The sequence below is a fragment of the Electrona antarctica genome (genome assembly GCF_951216825.1).
Source record: "Electrona antarctica genome assembly, chromosome: 3".
NCBI classification, from domain to species: Eukaryota; Metazoa; Chordata; class Actinopteri; order Myctophiformes; family Myctophidae; genus Electrona; species Electrona antarctica.
In genome coordinates, this window is record NC_136808.1 from 39,609,199 (window position 1) to 39,626,265 (window position 17,067).

Consider the following 17,067-nt stretch of genomic DNA (forward strand, 5'->3'; position numbering starts at 1 on the left):
AGCAACAAATGTGAAAAGAAAATGTATTTATGTTACAAGGAATTGTACATGTGATTGACTCAATAAAGTAAAAAAAAAAGAAAGAAAATATAATGTACAAGCTCACAATTCGCGGCTATTTTCAAAACGTGAAAGTACATTTTGAATTTGAATTCGACATTTACTTGTAACAGAGTACTTCTATATTGCAGTATTGGTACTTTTACCTAAGTAAAGTACTTTATCCACCAGTGCTTTCGTGCACCTCATTTGACCCTGCTTTCCATCCAGTTGGATGGAGGTCATACATGTCAGTGTCTGGCTGTTTAATACAAACACAACGGAGTGGAATGGAAGCTTTAATGAATGACCAGGAATATATACTCTAGGTTCAAAAGCCAGAGAAAAGAAAAGAAAAATGGAGTGTCGTGTGTGTGTGTGTGTGTGTGTGTGTGTGTGTGTGTGTGTGTGTGTGTGTGTGTGTGTGTGTGTGTGTGCGCGCATGTGGGTGTGTGAGTGCGTGGGGGAGTGCAGACATGGCGGCTTATCTGTCCAGCGTGTATCTGTGGTGCTGACAGGTCTGTGTATGTTTTATCGTGCAGACTATATGGGATCTCCTCTGGGGCATGGGGCCAGTCTGGGCCGCCACGCACGGCCAGAAAAATCCCACAGTACTCTGCGCCCCCATCCCCCATCATTCACTATACTTGTGCTTGTGTGGGTCTGTGTGCATGCCTGTCTACTGTATTTGTGTTTGTGTGCGTGCCTGTGTAAAAGCTACAGTATGAATTAATCTGGCGACAGGACAACATGGAGCTGTGATATTATGTCTTTAATATTCTATAACCCATGGAGTATTCATTATTAAATATTACATCAGAAAACGTCAAAAGCTTGTCGTAATTCTGTGATGTCCTGCTGTCAGGAACCTGCTGCCCTTCGTGGTGAAACGTCCCGCTTTTTTTTCTTTTTTACATACTACATACTGCAGCTGTAGACATCTTGGCACAAAGATGGGGGTCAAATACATATTAACTTGACATGCGTTACACTTGAGAAACAAGTATAAAAAAAGGGAAAAAAACGTAATCCGCAAAAAAATTAAAATAAATAATATTTCATAAAAATAAATAATATTTCATATGTGTACAGACACACAGAAAAGTCTGTCAGAATCGGGACTCAAACGGGACTCAAACGACACATTGTCATGCTGGATTACCAGCCAAGGTGCCTGGACCGCTAAGCCGGCCCAGGCCCGCAACTAATATTCCTAAGCGACTTTACAGAAAAACAAGGTTGAGTTGCTTATTATAAGCGGACATGGCAGCAATGCTCCACAGACCAGCCAGCAGGGACGAGGTGCGGTCCGGTACTGTTAGCTTACACATTTTTATAGTTTTGTGTCTTGCATTTATTTATTTTCCCTCTGTAGGGTGGAAACCTCTTTTGTCCAAAATACTCAATTTTCAGGATTCAAATACAAAAACGGCTAAAGTAGCAAATCAACAAGCTCAAAACTGTGCGCCATGTTTCGAGCTTGTGGATCTGCTACGTTTGATGCTTTCGTGTGGCGCTGTAGTATAATCAAGTAGGGCGTTAATTTACGAAAATTAAAAAAAAGTTTAAATATACAGGTCAACAGGCCGACAACAATGATGTGCCCACTAAGCCCTCCCTGCTGTCTGTCTGTCTGTCTGTCTTTCCGTCCGTCCGCCTGGCTTCTCTGCTCTCCTATTTGAAGTATGGTGGCAGTCATTCTGGCCTTCCGCTTGGCAGCGGCCATCTGTAGAGTCACTTACCATACAGTCCCAGGTTTTCTCTTTCTGGAGTTTTACACTTGTGACGTCCTATAAGCCATAAGGGAAGTCCTGCACTAAAAGTCCTGGTCGGACGCCAAAATTGTGCAGCAGGTTCACTTTAGGCTAAGGATAAACACATTGTATACTCCTGTATACTTACTCTTTTTACTCCCTGTAGATTACAATAAAACGCGAGCCCATGCAGCACTACAGCCGTTCCTTTGATATCTTCCAGGGCATTGAGCAGCTGGTGGGCAGTGCCATCAAAGTGCTGCTTCAAAGAGATTGGCCGGTTTTCCAGACGTGTAGTAGATGTATCTATCCCATTGGTTAGTGCCATCACTGCCGGGTGATAGTTTACCAATGCTGAACTTCACGCGTCATTCTTCACGCTAGTGAGCTGCTTCAACTTGTAGCGTTGGGACCTTATTTCCTGTTTTTCCCCTTATAATGAGAGTGAACGGAACTTGACGCGCGACTGTCTGCCTGGACCCTTATTCTGTGTGCATAGAGCCTATTAATTCATACTTGTACCGAATATGGGGGGAATGAGAGCAGTGCAGAGCTGCCTCTGGTGTAGTTGTGTACCTCAGTAGGCACTGGTCCGTCGAGTGTCTTGAAAACCAGGCCCATTTACAATGAAGGAATAACATGTGCGTGGATCAGCTTCTCAGAATCTACCCCCACATTTTTTTGTACTCACTTTTTTGCCTCAGAAAAATGCATGTTATTGAAAGATGCCAGAGATATAAATTACAGCTCGGACCAACCTGCGGTTTGCAGTGAAGCGCCGCGGCACTTCTGCCTCTTCCCCCAATGACACAGTGGTATTTATGTGACATGTTGTTATTCATATCGCACTGGGGGAAAGTAACTAAGTGCATTCACTCAAGTACTGTACTTATTTTTTAGGTATTTATTTGCACTTTACTGGAGTATTTCCAATTTTCAATACTTCTACATCTACACCACTATACATCTAAGGGGGGCAAATCTTGTACTTTTACTCCACATCAAATATTTGACAAAGTTACTTTATACATACACTAACCACCAAGCCATATTTTACACTTTAGCTATTCGGAAATACCCGATCTGCGAGATCTAAAAGCTCTAGAGATCTACAAGCTCACAACGCATTGCGATGCGAAGCGTTGTGTGAGCTTGTACATTTTGAGTACTTGATGCCAAATTACTTTTGTACTGTTACAGTACTCCAAAAATGTTAATATAGCATTTTACTTGTAACTTGAGTATTTTAATATTGCAGTATTGCTACTTTTACTTAAGTACATCTGAGCACTTTCTTCCATCACTGTATGTGACATATTGTTATTTATATGCCATGGAGAAAAAAAGAAACCCTAAAAGAAACCCCAAGCTGAAATCCAAACCCATGTTGGGTCACGTCTCTCCCATCTCTTAAATTGCAGTTTAGCTCTTGCTGCCACTTTGGTCTGCCCCGGTCCTGGAACCAGAATGAACCAGCCCTTTCTTCTGGATCCGTCTCTGGGCGGTACTGGACTCAACCATCTGCCCATCACTCCATCTCTCTCTCTCTCTCTCTCTCTCTCTCTCTCTCTCTCTGTCCTTAAGCCTGTGGTCGTCAGACCACTCATTTGCTGTAATCTTCCCCTTTGGCCGCCATGCCAAGACAGGAGCTATTTTAGTAAGCAAAAACCGTATAGGCTTTCATCAGTGGTAAAACGTGATGTCGTATAGATACCAGAGAACTGAAAGGAGGGAGGGAGGGAGGGAGGGAGGGAGGGAGGGAGGGAGGGAAGGGAGACGCGATGGGGAGCGAGTGGACAGAAATGGAAATAGATTGATATCCTGTTTGCACTTTCGCGGCTGGCACTGTTTCACTCCTCAATGTCTAAATCTCTTGTACATACCTGTTGCTTTGTCAACCTACCGAAAGGCTACCACCTTTTGTTTCACAGTCTAACCTCATGTTATGTATATATTGACCTAGCCTGGCTAATAAGCCAGACCGAATCAGCCGTTGGCAAAAAAAAAAAGCCTGCCGGCGGATTACGGTCTGGAGAGGCTCAATTGTACGCCCATTTCCTACGGGACACGGTATGCAATATGGGCGGGCTTTGATACAGTGACGTTCAATGCTTGAGACCTTTGACTGACAGTAGCTCTGACCAATTGCGTCAAAGAGAAAATGTTTGAACCCGCCCCCCGGGAAACAAGATCCATACACAGCATCTCCAGACTCAAATACCACACGACAGTGTGATTTGAGTCTGGCTTATTAGCCAGGCTAATATTGACCTACTGTACCAGTTGGATTATGCAATGTGTAGATATTTTTGATTTATCATATATCCTCGGCTAGGTTTGTTCCGATCCGATCACATCATCCCATCATTTTCAAATGATTGGAATCCGATCGGGAGCAAAAAAACGTGATCGGGACATCCCTAGTATCAATATTATATATACATATCATATCATATTAGACTTGATATTATCTGTGATTTGGGATATTATACTATGTGTGTTCCATGAAGTGTTCCATGAAAATATAAATATCGGATCGGGAAAAATCTGTATCTGCGCAGATACTCAAAATGATCTGAATCGGATCGGGAGCAAAAAAATGTGATCGGGACATCACTATCCTCGACACGTTTCTCAGATTTTCTTTCTATTCTTCTTTTTCCCTCGGCCCACATCCCCTCCGCCTGTAAACCTGTGATGTGACAATAAAGATGATTCTGATTGTGATAGGATAGGGGAGGTGAGAATGGAGAGGGAGAACATGAAACTTGACGAGAGGAGATGAGATATCATGAGAGGAGGAGGAAAGGAACAGAAGTGGAGAGTGTGAGGAGAAGAGCTGAAGAGAGCACATTCACCTTAACATCCCTATTCTGGGAGGCGTGTTCTCTCCTCCGCGTCATCAGTGCCCATACCCGAGGTGGGGTTGGCAAAAGGGCCTTTCTGTGTGGAGTTTGCATGTTCTCCCTCACAAAAAACTTGCAGTAATCCTGGTATCTAAACTGCCTCCCTCTGGCCAGCCGGGGCGCCTGATGGAGGGGAAAGGAACTGGTTGGAATAACGTGTTCCTTCCGCTCGTTACGTCCAACTGGGGAAACACTCCCAGGTGAAAAGAAGCGGCTTGGACTCCTCATGCATTGAAGGAAGCATGAGGTCAGAAAAATGTGTTACAAAATAAAAATAAATAACATCCCTATTCTGGGCAAAAATACTAGCTTTGTGAGCTTGTAGATCGGCTATGTTCGGTAGATAGGTAGATATCTGGTAAGGGGGAAAGAAGGGGGGGGGGGTCAAGTATAGACCCCTGGGGGATCCCGGTCAACAAAGTATATAGCCTGCCCTACAGTATGGTTAACGTGGTTAAGTGAGGACGGTATGGTATGATGTAGGTCTTGTAGGAAACACATTCAAACATTAGATTTAAATGTTGGCTATTCAAAAATAGCAGATTTACAAGCTCGCAGTGCCACTCTGTGAGCTTGTACATCTGCTGCTATTTTAGATTTTTTTTTTAAGAATCTTGAAAGTGTGAGAAGAACTACTGATTTAGAAGGCATTCGTAGAGTCGGCCTCAGGGAAGTATGGTGTGATGAGAGGAGAGGAAAGGAAACAAGTGGTTAAGAGAGGAGAAGAGAAGAGAGGAGTGATGGATGTTGGGTCTATATAGTCCCATCTGTCAGTAGGATGTCTGTTATAGAGGGAGTTGTAAACAACATGGTTTCTGTGTTTACATTCAGAGGAATATAGTGCTACCACCGGTGTGTGTGTGTGTGTGTGTGTGTGCGTGTGCGTGTGTGTGTGTGTGCGCGTGCTTGTGTGCGTGTGTGTTGTATGCTGTACACAGTAAGTATTTCATAATTCAATTACTGCAATATTCCATCCATCTTCAACCGTTTATCCGTAGTCGGGTCACGGGTGCCGTGACCCGACTACGGATAAACAGCTCCACCAGAGAGCTCCAGACTTCCCTCTCCAGAGCAACATTAGTAACTTCCTTCTGGGGGTTCCCGAGGCATTCCAAGGCCAGTGAGTCAATGTAATCCCTCCATCTGATCCTTGGTCTGCCCCGAGATCTCCTCCCAGTGGGACGTGTATCGAGGACCTCCGTAGGGAGACGCTCGAGAGGCATTCAAACCAGATGCCCGAACCATCTAAGCTGTCTTCTTTCCAGGCGAAGAAGTAGCGACTCTACTCTGAGTCTCTCTCGCGTGACTGAACTTCTCTCACCCTATCTCTAAGGGAGATGCCAGCCACCCGTCTGAGAAAACTCATTTCGGCCACTTGTATTCGCAACCTTATTGTTTCGGTCATGACCCACACTTCATGACCATAGGTGAGAGTAGGAACGAAGATTGCTCGGTAAACAGAGAGCTTTGCCTTCTGGCTCAGCTCTCTTTTCGTCACAACATTGCGGTACAGCGACTGCAATATCGCCCCTGCCGCTCCGATTCTCCGGCTGATCTCCTTCTATGTCATTTTCCTCACTCGTGAACAAGACCCTGAGATACCTAAACTCCTTCACTTTAAGTATCTGTAGATTCAAATATTACATAATATTATTGCTGTCGGCTATTTCACATCATATCATCCTCCATTGCTTCTGTGAATCTGTCCTCCAACCTTGCCTCCTGTGTGTTCTAGCTGGGTTCCAGGGGACTGGGCGGCCTGCTCACGCTCCTGTGGGGGAGGCCAGCAGAGCAGGGTGCTGCGCTGCCTGAGGAGGGTCACCTACCAGAGGGAGGAGGTGGCGGCCCACTCCATGTGTCCCCCCGTCTCCCCGGCCCAGGTGCAGCCGTGCCACACGGAGGCCTGCCCGCCCCAGTGGAACACGGGAGCCTGGTCACAGGTGGGTTCCACTTTTTAACCACTTACTGTACACCCTTATGGTTGACCTCAACGGAGTCCCTCAGGGCTTTGTACTAGTGTATTCACTCTACGTTCAATATTTTCAGCTAAACACGTCACGTTGTGCCTTGTTGAGAGCGTGTATATAGATCTGCTATTTTTTACGCAAGGGTTTTCCCCCCTGAATGCCGATGCTGGGGTTTAAGTGGTTAAAGGAGAATTCCATGCTAGAAGGCTTTCTTACCTTTCGTTGCAGTTGTGAGGTCCGCACCAAAGTGGTCCAGATGTCATTTTGTGCAAAAACGCCTCGTCTTATCGCGAGATCTCGTGATACTTCGTGAGCTCCATGCAAGTGGATGGAGCTCACGAAGTCTCACGATAGCTCACGATAGACGAGACTTCACGCTTTATGGCTGGAACATGGGGTGCATACTTAGTTTAGACTAGTCATTGGTTAGACATGGGTTAAGGTTAGGTTTAGGTGTGCTGCCCCGTGACAGGTTAGGTTTAGGGTGAGGGTTTGAGATAGGTTGTAGTTGTAGGACTAATGAGTTTGACTGGTCTAACCAATGACTAGTCTAAACCAAAAACTGTCTAAACTAAGTACTGCACCCCTGGAACACAGCGACTTTATGATGAGAGGATTTATACAAAAAAACGGATTTTCGAGCGATGGAAATAAGCAAATTAGCACTAAATCCCAGCACCCCATTCAGGGCTTATATGGTGGGGTAGAGGAAATAGCCAATAATGCGTTTTTGCATAAAATGACACCTGGACCACTTTGGTGCGGACCTAACAACTGCAACGAAAGGTAAGAAAGCCTTTAGCATGGAATTCTCCTTTAAAGCGTCCATTCGACCGTTCGGTCTCAAATTTATGTCTCATATGACCCTGAGGTATGTGGCACACACACACACACACACACACACACACACACACACACACACACACACACACACACACACACACACACACACACACACACACACACACACACCCTCTCCAAAGAAAAAAAGTAATAAGCTCTTTTCTGCTCTCTGGTGGACATCATGTAAAACATCCTTCTTCTGAGAATTATTGCTCATATATATATATATATATATATATATATATATATATATATATATATCCCTCAGATATAGTATCTGAGGGACCCCATCACAACACCTTGTCTCTCCCCGACAGTGCTCCAAGACCTGCGGCCGTGGCCTGAAGAAGCGCAGTGTGTTCTGCGGTGCTGAGACGGTGGTGGTGCCAGACAGCATGTGCAGACACACCCACAGGCCCAAGGCCCAGGAGACCTGCGTCGTCCGCCGATGTCCCAAGAACGACAAGCTGCAGTGGTTCCCTTCATCCTGGGGAGAGGTACACATTTAGACCAATAGGGTGTCCTCAAACTGCAGTGGTTCCCTTCAGCCTGGGTAGAGGTACACATTTAGACCAATAGGGTGTCCTCAAACTGCAGCGCTAACCATCATCTTTTAGACCAGTGGGGTGTCTTCAAACTGCAGTGGTAACCTTCATCCTGGGGAGAGGTACACATTTAGACCAGTGGGGTGTCTTCAAACTGCAGTGGTTCCCTTCATCTTGGGGAGAGGTACACATTTAGACCAATAGGGTGTCCTCAAACTGCAGTGGTAACCTTCATCCTGGGGAGAGGTACACATTTAGGCCAGTGGGGTGTCTTCAAACTGCAGTGGTTCCCTTCAGCCTGGGTAGAGGTACACATTTAGACCAATAGGGTGTCCTCAAACTGCAGTGGTAACCTTCAGCCTGGAGAAGGTACACATTTACCAGTGGGGTGTCGTCAAACTGAATACTTTGATAATATTTGGAATGTATCAATATCGTTTCAGTCTAACCACTTTGGACCCTCGATCTATACTTAATCAAATGGACACCAATCAATCAAGAGGTTACATGTCAATTATTTTGATAGTATATAGTTTAGAGTTTCATTCCCAAGCTGAAACAAGCCCTTTGCTGCTCTCTGGTGTACATAAGGTAAAACATCATTCCAATATAATAGAAATCATGTTTCTCTCAGCTAGACTGTTTCTCTGAGGATACAGAATCACGCACGCACGCACGCACGCACGCACGCACGCACGCACGCACGCACGCACGCACGCACGCACGCACGCACGCACGCACGCACGCACGCACGCACGCACGCACGCACGCACACACACACACACACACACACACACACACACACACACACACACACACACACACACACACACTAACATGTCAACTCTTGTCCCAGTGCTCCAGGTCATGTGGCTCTGGTGTGCAGAGGAGAGAACTCCACTGTGGGGAAAAAGAGTCGCAGCAGCATGGGTATGTACAGTACAACGAAATTACATTCTCTATTCCAAAATTCCCCCAAAAGATCAAAATAATTGGTTTACCCGATATAATACATTTAATAAAAAGAAAATTCTCATCAAAATATATTAAAGTACAACAGTATGATGGCAATTTGAGATACCTTTCTTTGATATTGAAACACGAAAAATGTGGGTAATTTAAAAAAACATTCCTAACAAAAAGAAAAAAGAAAATCATTTAGCTGGGAACTTCTCCTTTGGTCCACCCATTCCAGGGACATGTAAGAATAGTCCGGTAAATGTCCTGGAAGCAGTTTTTGGTGTTGACATTCCTTTTGATTTTAAAACTATGTATCTTGTAGATCTGGAAGGATCAGGATGAGGGTATTGCTGGTAGCATCCAAAAAAAACTAAAAAGTGGCTTACAAATGTTATACCAACTATAAATTAATGGATTGATTTAATCTATAGTATATTTATTATGGAGAGAATTACATTCAGCTTTAGAGGTCAAGTTGAAGTCTTAACAGATAACTGGTTTAGATGGATTACTCATGTCTCTACCATAAGACCTGATTTTGTTTAAATTCAGTTAAATCTGTTTAACCTGTAGAAGCAGATGCACCTGTTTGAGGTACTTATGTATTATGATCATCAATAGAGAAGAGAGGCAGATATCTCCCCTTGTGTGTATTGTACGTATATTGTCTTGTTTTGTTTTGTTTCTGTTGTATGTATTGTCAATTGTCATAGTTGTTTCGTTTACATGTATGTTTGATTAAAATTCATTAAAAAGTAAATTGAAAAAAAAAAAGAATAGTCCAGTAAAAAAAGAAAAGAAAAGAACACTAAACCCGGGTGAACAGAAAAAAATATATATAAAAAAACAGGGACATGGGCAGGGAAACAAACCTATGTTCTATAATGTCACTGAGCATCCTGTTACCCAAGCCTCCGAAACCCAGACAGGACCGACCCACCTCAGACATCAGCAACATTATGAAAATTGCATAAACATAATTGTCCAGGTGAAAATCACCCTTTAAGCCCTGTATCGAGCCCTGGATACGTGGATATGTGCATATGTGCGTTAAATTGATCCCAGAGTTGAACATTCTTGTCCCAGGTGGGTGGAGTTCCCTGAGCGACGGTGCAGGAACCTGGCCAAGCCGTCCATGGAGCTGCAGCAGTCCTGCAGCAGTGACCTCTGTCCCGCTGCCCCCCCTCGGCTCCCATCTGCCCCTCGGCTCCCAGCTGCCCCTCGGCTCCCAGCTGCCCCTCGGCTCCCAGCCGGCCCGGGCAGAACCACCTCCAGTGCCGTGGTCATGGGCTGGTACTCCTCACCCTGGCAGCAGGTAGAACTCACAACTTTTTCAAAGATCTGTGCACATTTTCATGATTTTTCCAAAATTGCAGATCTACAAGCTCATAGCACGTCACTTTGTGATACGCTAGCCAAAGTGTAAAATAATGGTTTACCGGTTTGAATGGGTTAATAAATGAATACCCTAAATTCATTGTAGTGTCGTGCAATAGCTTGTTGCGAGTGTATGTAGGCGGCGGCCTATTCAGGACCCTCCCTGTCTGGAAGCTTCTGGTCAGGGCAACATTTTAAGCTACAGTATCTTCTCCAATCGGGAATAACTAGAAATATGCACACTAGCCTACTACTACTCAAAGTACAGCAGTGACTTACAACAGTAAAGCCATGTTCTTAACAGCTTAAACCTGACTTCATGCCCAAAATAGGGACACCCGTGTGAGAGTAGTAAATCGCATCCAGGCTCAATATGCATACAGGTTTGGATGAAATAACAGACATGAATGGGGGCGTGGTTTCTCATACGCACACCACTCTCTCTCACGTGCACAGTGCTCGGTGTCGTGTGGTGGAGGCGTCCAGACCAGGACCATCCAGTGTCTCCGTCAGGGGCGTCCCGCAGCAGGCTGCTTGCCCCACCAGAGGCCCCTCACCTCCAGGGCGTGCAGCACCCATTTCTGCCCACCTCCAGCCCATGTTCCTGCCCCGGGCCGAGGACAGGCACCTCGGCCTGGACAAACGCATGCACAGGTCCCTGCTGGACCTGCAGGCAAAGGTAAAAAACAACCACATTTCCTGTTTCCTGTTTTTTTCGGTGTCCCAATGTACACGTTAGGGCACGGTCACGTCGCACTTTTATTCTACCTATGAGGGTGGATTCTGCCAATGCATTTCAATGGGAATGGAGCGCTTCATTTTATTATTATATTATTACAGAAATCTGCAAATGGCAACAATCCACTCCATTCCCATTCAAATGCATTGGCAAAATCCGGCCTCATACACAGAATAAAAGTGTGGTGTGACCATACTTTGTTTTCCGATTCCCTCCTATTAGCTACAGTGCATTTTTCACACTTAGTTACAAATGGATAATGGACAGTAAGGATTGCACTGTGTTTCAATTTTTCAATTCAAACTTTATTCAAGACACTCACAGGGGGGTCCATAGGGCGGAACACATAAAACATAAAAACACAAAAGTAAACAAAGCATAAACAAACAAGGGGGACTTATCTCTGTACATAGGCTAGAACTCCAGTGGCTCCACAGCTTAGATGATAGCCTGACAGAGCTCTTAGCAGGGTTGGAAAGTGCTACAATGGTGCTGTTCACAGAGTCTGTTAACCTGCACATAAATCAGGTTTCGTAGCACAGCAGGGCAAGTGGGTACATTTATTTCTACAAACATTTGACTGGCACTACAGCATCTTGGGGCTTTGAGCAGCAGTCTCATGCAATATAGGCCACTGTCATTGTTGTAGTGTTGCCACAGATGGGCAGTGTACAGTGGAGTACAATAGGCTTTCAAAAGTGAGCCTCATCTGCCTGATTGAGGCTATAGTTAGTGACTGACCTACAGGAGATATGACGACCATACAGACATACCATGGCCGTTTCTTCTCGTGTTATTGTTACTTTATACTGTAGGCTTATTTCTTCTTTACCACAATGTTAAAGATGTTGGCCCGGTTTCCCAAAGGACACATGGTGTAAGAGGTATGGTGTAGCACATGCTCAGATGCCCTCTAGGCATTCTGAAATTTAATTTAATAATATTTGGACTGCTAGACAGTAGGCTTTCTTTACTCTTAAAATAATAATAATAATAATAATAATACAATTTCAGAATGGTAGAGCTGAGGCCTGAGGCCTACCATACCAGGCCTCAGGCCTGAGGCCTACCATTGCGTGGCACATCTATGCACAGAATGTCTATGTTCACAGGCTTCTGTGTGCGGCCTAGAGGGCATCTGAGCATGTTCTACACCATACCTCTTACACCATGTGTCCTTTGGGAAACCGGGCCAATGTTGTTTACATGGCAGTTTTTGTGTTATTTAAACAGATGCTATTGTAGGTTTATTGTTTACATGGTATCTTATAGTTTCAATGTACAGATTATTATTTTGATAGTATATTGTTTAGAGTGATGATAGGTTCTTGGTTTGCCTGTGATCCTAGTTTACGCCGCCTCTGCTTTTAATGTACAGTCATATTGTACATACATATTGTACAGTCACCCTGGATAAGAGCGTCTGCTAAATTAATTGTGAATTGTAATGTGTTCTCTTCTTCCTGTGGGACCTTTCAGATGAGCAGCAGTGTGTGGACCAGTTCAGCTGGTGCCACCTGGTGCCTCAGCATGGCGTGTGCAACCACAAGTTCTACGGACAGCAGTGCTGCAAGTCCTGCTCTGCCAAAAGACTGTAAAGGACAGGGCTGCTTTCCGGACCGCTGCTCTAGCCACACAGCACCTCTAGGGGATGCAGGGCGTTGATGCATGACAGGACTGTCTTCAGAAAGTCTCTTTTTTTTTGTCCTGTAGTTGCTCGACAGAGGATTCAAGGAGATGTAGGAGAGACAGTAAAGTGGTCCATGGGATGACTTATTTACATAGACTTGTAAAAAGAAACATATGGATGAAGGCAGCCATGACGTCACCCACTGGTTTCTACGGACTCGTTTTGAACCCTCTATTTCAGCAAACTCAAATCCACCATCTGGGAAGTTCCGGACCCAAAAAGCAACTGGAAAAGAATGCTATTTTGTGGAAGGGCAGCGAGCGAGGGTGGGTCTTCACCACTACAACCCAATCACAAGACCCTGCTTTATCATCATTTTAAAATGAATGGGACCATAATTTACAAAAACACATATCATGCCGTGGGAAGAAAACTTGAAACTAGCGATTGAAAACATATTAAGTCTTTATGAAATGGTTTACTAAAGTAATAAAACCAAGTATAAATGTGTGTCAAGCCACCATAGACTCCCAATGGAATATATTAATATTGAAATAATTACCTTTGAGTCTGTGCTACTTCGATGTTGCATAACAGTGGCATGACATCACTGTTGAATCCTTGGTATCCTGATTATAACAAACTATGCCACATGTCTTGGAACCCCTGTTCATAGACCATTAACGAGAACTGCAGTGTATTCACGACTTCCGTATTAGCTTCACTTCCAAGAGCGAATGCTTGCCGCCTGCTTGTTTCTGTAGTCGGAAGTAGGAATTTAACAATTTCTGGTTCTTTGGACAAAAGCATTGGATTTTGGATTATTGCCGAAAATGAGCTCTGCTTCAAATGGAAATTCACGACATGTGTTTTCTTCCGCAAGATTGTCATTGAACATCACCACCACAAGTGCTTGTGTTGGTGTAATGACATGTCCTTTAGCCACCTTTTTAAGGCGTATAAAATCTTTCAAAATCCACAAGTGAGGTATTTACTAATGTATTTCATGCCATAGAACAAATGGTGCAAATCCCTTAAGCCTGTGTTAATCACAGACCTTATTTCAGGCATTTTAACGAAAAAGCCATTCAAAAGACTCATAGACTTTAAGAGAGAGAGGAAGCATTTAGAACCAGGAAGTTCTAAATGCTAACTTGTTTTGGGACTACAAACTTCACCGCTCTATGAACTCTTGCTGCAGGGTTCTGCATAGGGCAATGTGGGTATGATCTCCTTTGCCAAAGCAGCATGCTTGATTTCCCGGCCACATCCTTACAAGAACAGAATGGTAACGAGAGTTACGTGTAAATAGACATTTTGACATTTTTTGGTCAATATTTTTTTTTCTTTGACAACCTCAGAATCGACAAGCCATCACGAGAGAACAATAATGGACATACTCTTTTTTTGTTTGTTTTTTAAAGCTTGCTTATGTTGTATATTTAAAAGAACCTTGTTTCTAATGGCTTTTTTGTTTTAAGTTATTATGGTTGGTAATACTATATAATTATGTTTCTGGTGTGTACAGTAGATCTGTGATCATATTTTGATATAATGGGTCTTCAACAGGGCGTCCGGGGCCCCTAGGAAGGTCCTCAGAGTTGCTACAGGGCGGCCGCCAAATCTTTGTGATAGGATCCTTTTTTTATTTATTTTTTTCATTAACCACTTGAACCCGACCCGATGCCCACGTTATTAGCCCAATGAATGGGCTCCTATATTATCCCAGACGGACTGCATACGTACTGCATACATACTGCAGTAGGGGCCCGCTGCCCAACCATTAAGGTCTAGTTGGGTCTTATCAGCCTTTTCTTTGATTCAACATTGATACATGTGACCTTAGAACAAAATGTAAGGTCTGCACACTGAGTAATGCTCCAAAGCTTAACAATAATTGCCCATTATGGTGTAAGGAACGTTAATGAATGTTTTTTTAAGCTTTGGAGCATTACTCAGTGTGCGGATCTTACTTTTTGTTCTATTGTTGCTGTCTCTGCCCGGCAGAGACAGCAATGGTGGATGTGCGTGCTTTATTGTACTTTTCTGTGACCTGTCAAAAAAAAGAAAAGAAAAACAAATACATGGCAGACATTATTGTCTCCACCAGGCCAAAGGCATGGGGAGAGAGTATGTTTTGCACTCCGTCCGTGTGTGCGTCCGTCCGTCCGTCTGTTACGGTCGATGCTAAATTTTGGGGTGCAGTACTTAGTTTAGACAGTTTTTGGTCTAACCTCCCACGGGGCAGCACACCTAAACCTAACCTTAACCCATGTCTAACCAATGACTAGTCTAAACTAAAGGTGGCCTTACACTAGCCGATAATCAGGCATTTTTGACGCTCAGGGGGTGCCAGACCGCTCAAAGCGCGATCGGGATCGGCCCGATCAACATCAAGAATGTTTGATATTTGCTCTGCCCCGCTCCGATTATCCTGTAGTGTGTGGTGCTATCAGATTTCAGATTGAAAAAAATCGGCTAGTGTAAGGCCACCTTAAGTATGCACCCCAAATTTTTCACACACACTCCCTGGATGCCAACGATGAACCTCTGCCCCAAATTTTCCAGACTGGCCTGTTATAGCGCCACCAGGAGGCCGACTTTTGTAAAAGATTCTGTCCAAAAATCTCGCAAATCGTTACACAGTATCTCTATAGTCATGTGTTCAAGACGGATCTATCCGATATTTCAGATTCTATCCTAATTGGCTAACATTGGCTTTCAAAGTTTGCAGGATTGGCCCGTTTTGAACAAAAAGCCTCAAATCATGAATGCGGCGTGCAATTTACGTGAAATCTTTCACAGACTTTCCTACTAGGCTGAGGAATATATCCCACCCTTTTCACATTGGCTTGTTATAGCACCACCAACAGGTGGATTTTTGCAAAACACATTTTTGGAACTAAATGCCTCAAATCATCCAATTGCCATCCAAGGTATAAGAAAGAAATGGCACCCTTTTCACATTGGCCTATTATAGCACCACCAGGAGGCGAGGGGCACTTTTTCTAGTTGTATTTTGTTTTTCGCCATGGGAAAAGCTATATTAATATTTTAAGAACGTTGCACTAAAATGCATTTTGTAAAACAAGAAATGGCCATTGCATTTGTAGTGTATGGGCATTGTATTGCATTAAAAAAATTGCAGATCTTCAAGCTCACAATGTGGAAGAATGGTGCAGTAGAGGGGGAAAGAGCAAATCAAGTAGGCTTACCGAACCAATGGTCAAGTTTACTAAGTATCGAGGTGAGGGTTTTAGTGGTTAAATGTCTGAAAATAGGTTACAACATGAATCCTACATTATTAATAATAGAAAAGGTAATGAGTAAAGAAACAAACAACACATTCATTTGCACAACACTGATGATAGTGCTGTCAAACAAGTCTATGTAGCTATCTGAAAAGGTTTTATTTGCAACACAATTCTTTTTTTTCCTTTTACATTAATATGTAGTGGGGGTCCCCTGCTTCATCTCTCTGGGCTACATGGTGTCCATGTTGAAGACCCCTGTCTGTACAATAGGACTGTGCCAGACGTTGTGAGACTGTCAAAAACGTTGCAGGATCAGTGGTCAACTATTATGCACTTTCCCTACATTGCTCCTGCTTGTTGGTTGCTGTACATTCACCGGTGCTGTCTTCCTGTACATTCCATTTATTTGACAAATTGTGACAACATGACATGTTTTTATCTGTACGCTGTTAAGTGGTCTTGTTTTTTTTCTCCTGTTGTGTGTGTGTGTTGTTGTTTCAGATATCACTACTATTCTTCTCTTCTCTCTCTCTCTCTCTCTCTCTCTCTCTCTCTCTCTCTCTCTCTCTCTCTCTCTCTCTGTCTCAATTCAATTGAATTTAATTCAATGGAGCTTTTTTTGGCTTGAGAAAACGTTTGAGATACGTTTACATTGCCAAAGTGTAAATGTACAAATAAATATTGAATATGAATGAATAGGAATAAAACAAAGGTGTCAACAGAGCTGTTACATTACAACTTAAGTAGCCTAATACTATCTTGTGAAATTCTAAAACTATTGCATTTTCTGTCAGAGAGTTATACATCCATATAGGAGAGGTTTATACTTTTGAAAGTTGACAGCAGTATTTCAATGTTTTTGCATTCACTTAGTATAAAAATCTCTCTCTCTCGCTGTCTCTCTCTCATCACTGTCTCTATTTTCCTACCATGCTACAATCACTTGCTCTCAATCAATCAAACCCATTAAAACCTGAGGCCGATTCTACAAAATGTGGCCAAATCTGACTGAGGGACTGCCATTGGATTTTGGGAATCATAGCTTCAAATTGA

General features: G+C 43.6%; 1 protein-coding gene across 1 annotated transcript in view; it reads left to right on the top strand.

Moving 5' to 3' along the window:
- Window positions 1–12,728, top strand: part of adamts18 (ADAM metallopeptidase with thrombospondin type 1 motif, 18) — a gene marked incomplete at both ends in the record, with an annotated part of 83,630 nt that extends 70,902 nt beyond the window's left edge. Inside the window, 6 exons of the mRNA XM_079496332.1 lie at window positions 6,435–6,639; window positions 7,827–8,006; window positions 8,911–8,984; window positions 10,101–10,329; window positions 10,848–11,070; window positions 12,610–12,728. Coding sequence (XP_079352458.1) covers window positions 6,435–6,639; window positions 7,827–8,006; window positions 8,911–8,984; window positions 10,101–10,329; window positions 10,848–11,070; window positions 12,610–12,728 — 1,030 coding nt within the window. The remainder of the gene's footprint in view (window positions 1–6,434; window positions 6,640–7,826; window positions 8,007–8,910; window positions 8,985–10,100; window positions 10,330–10,847; window positions 11,071–12,609) is intronic.
- Window positions 12,729–17,067: the final 4,339 nt, after the last annotated feature.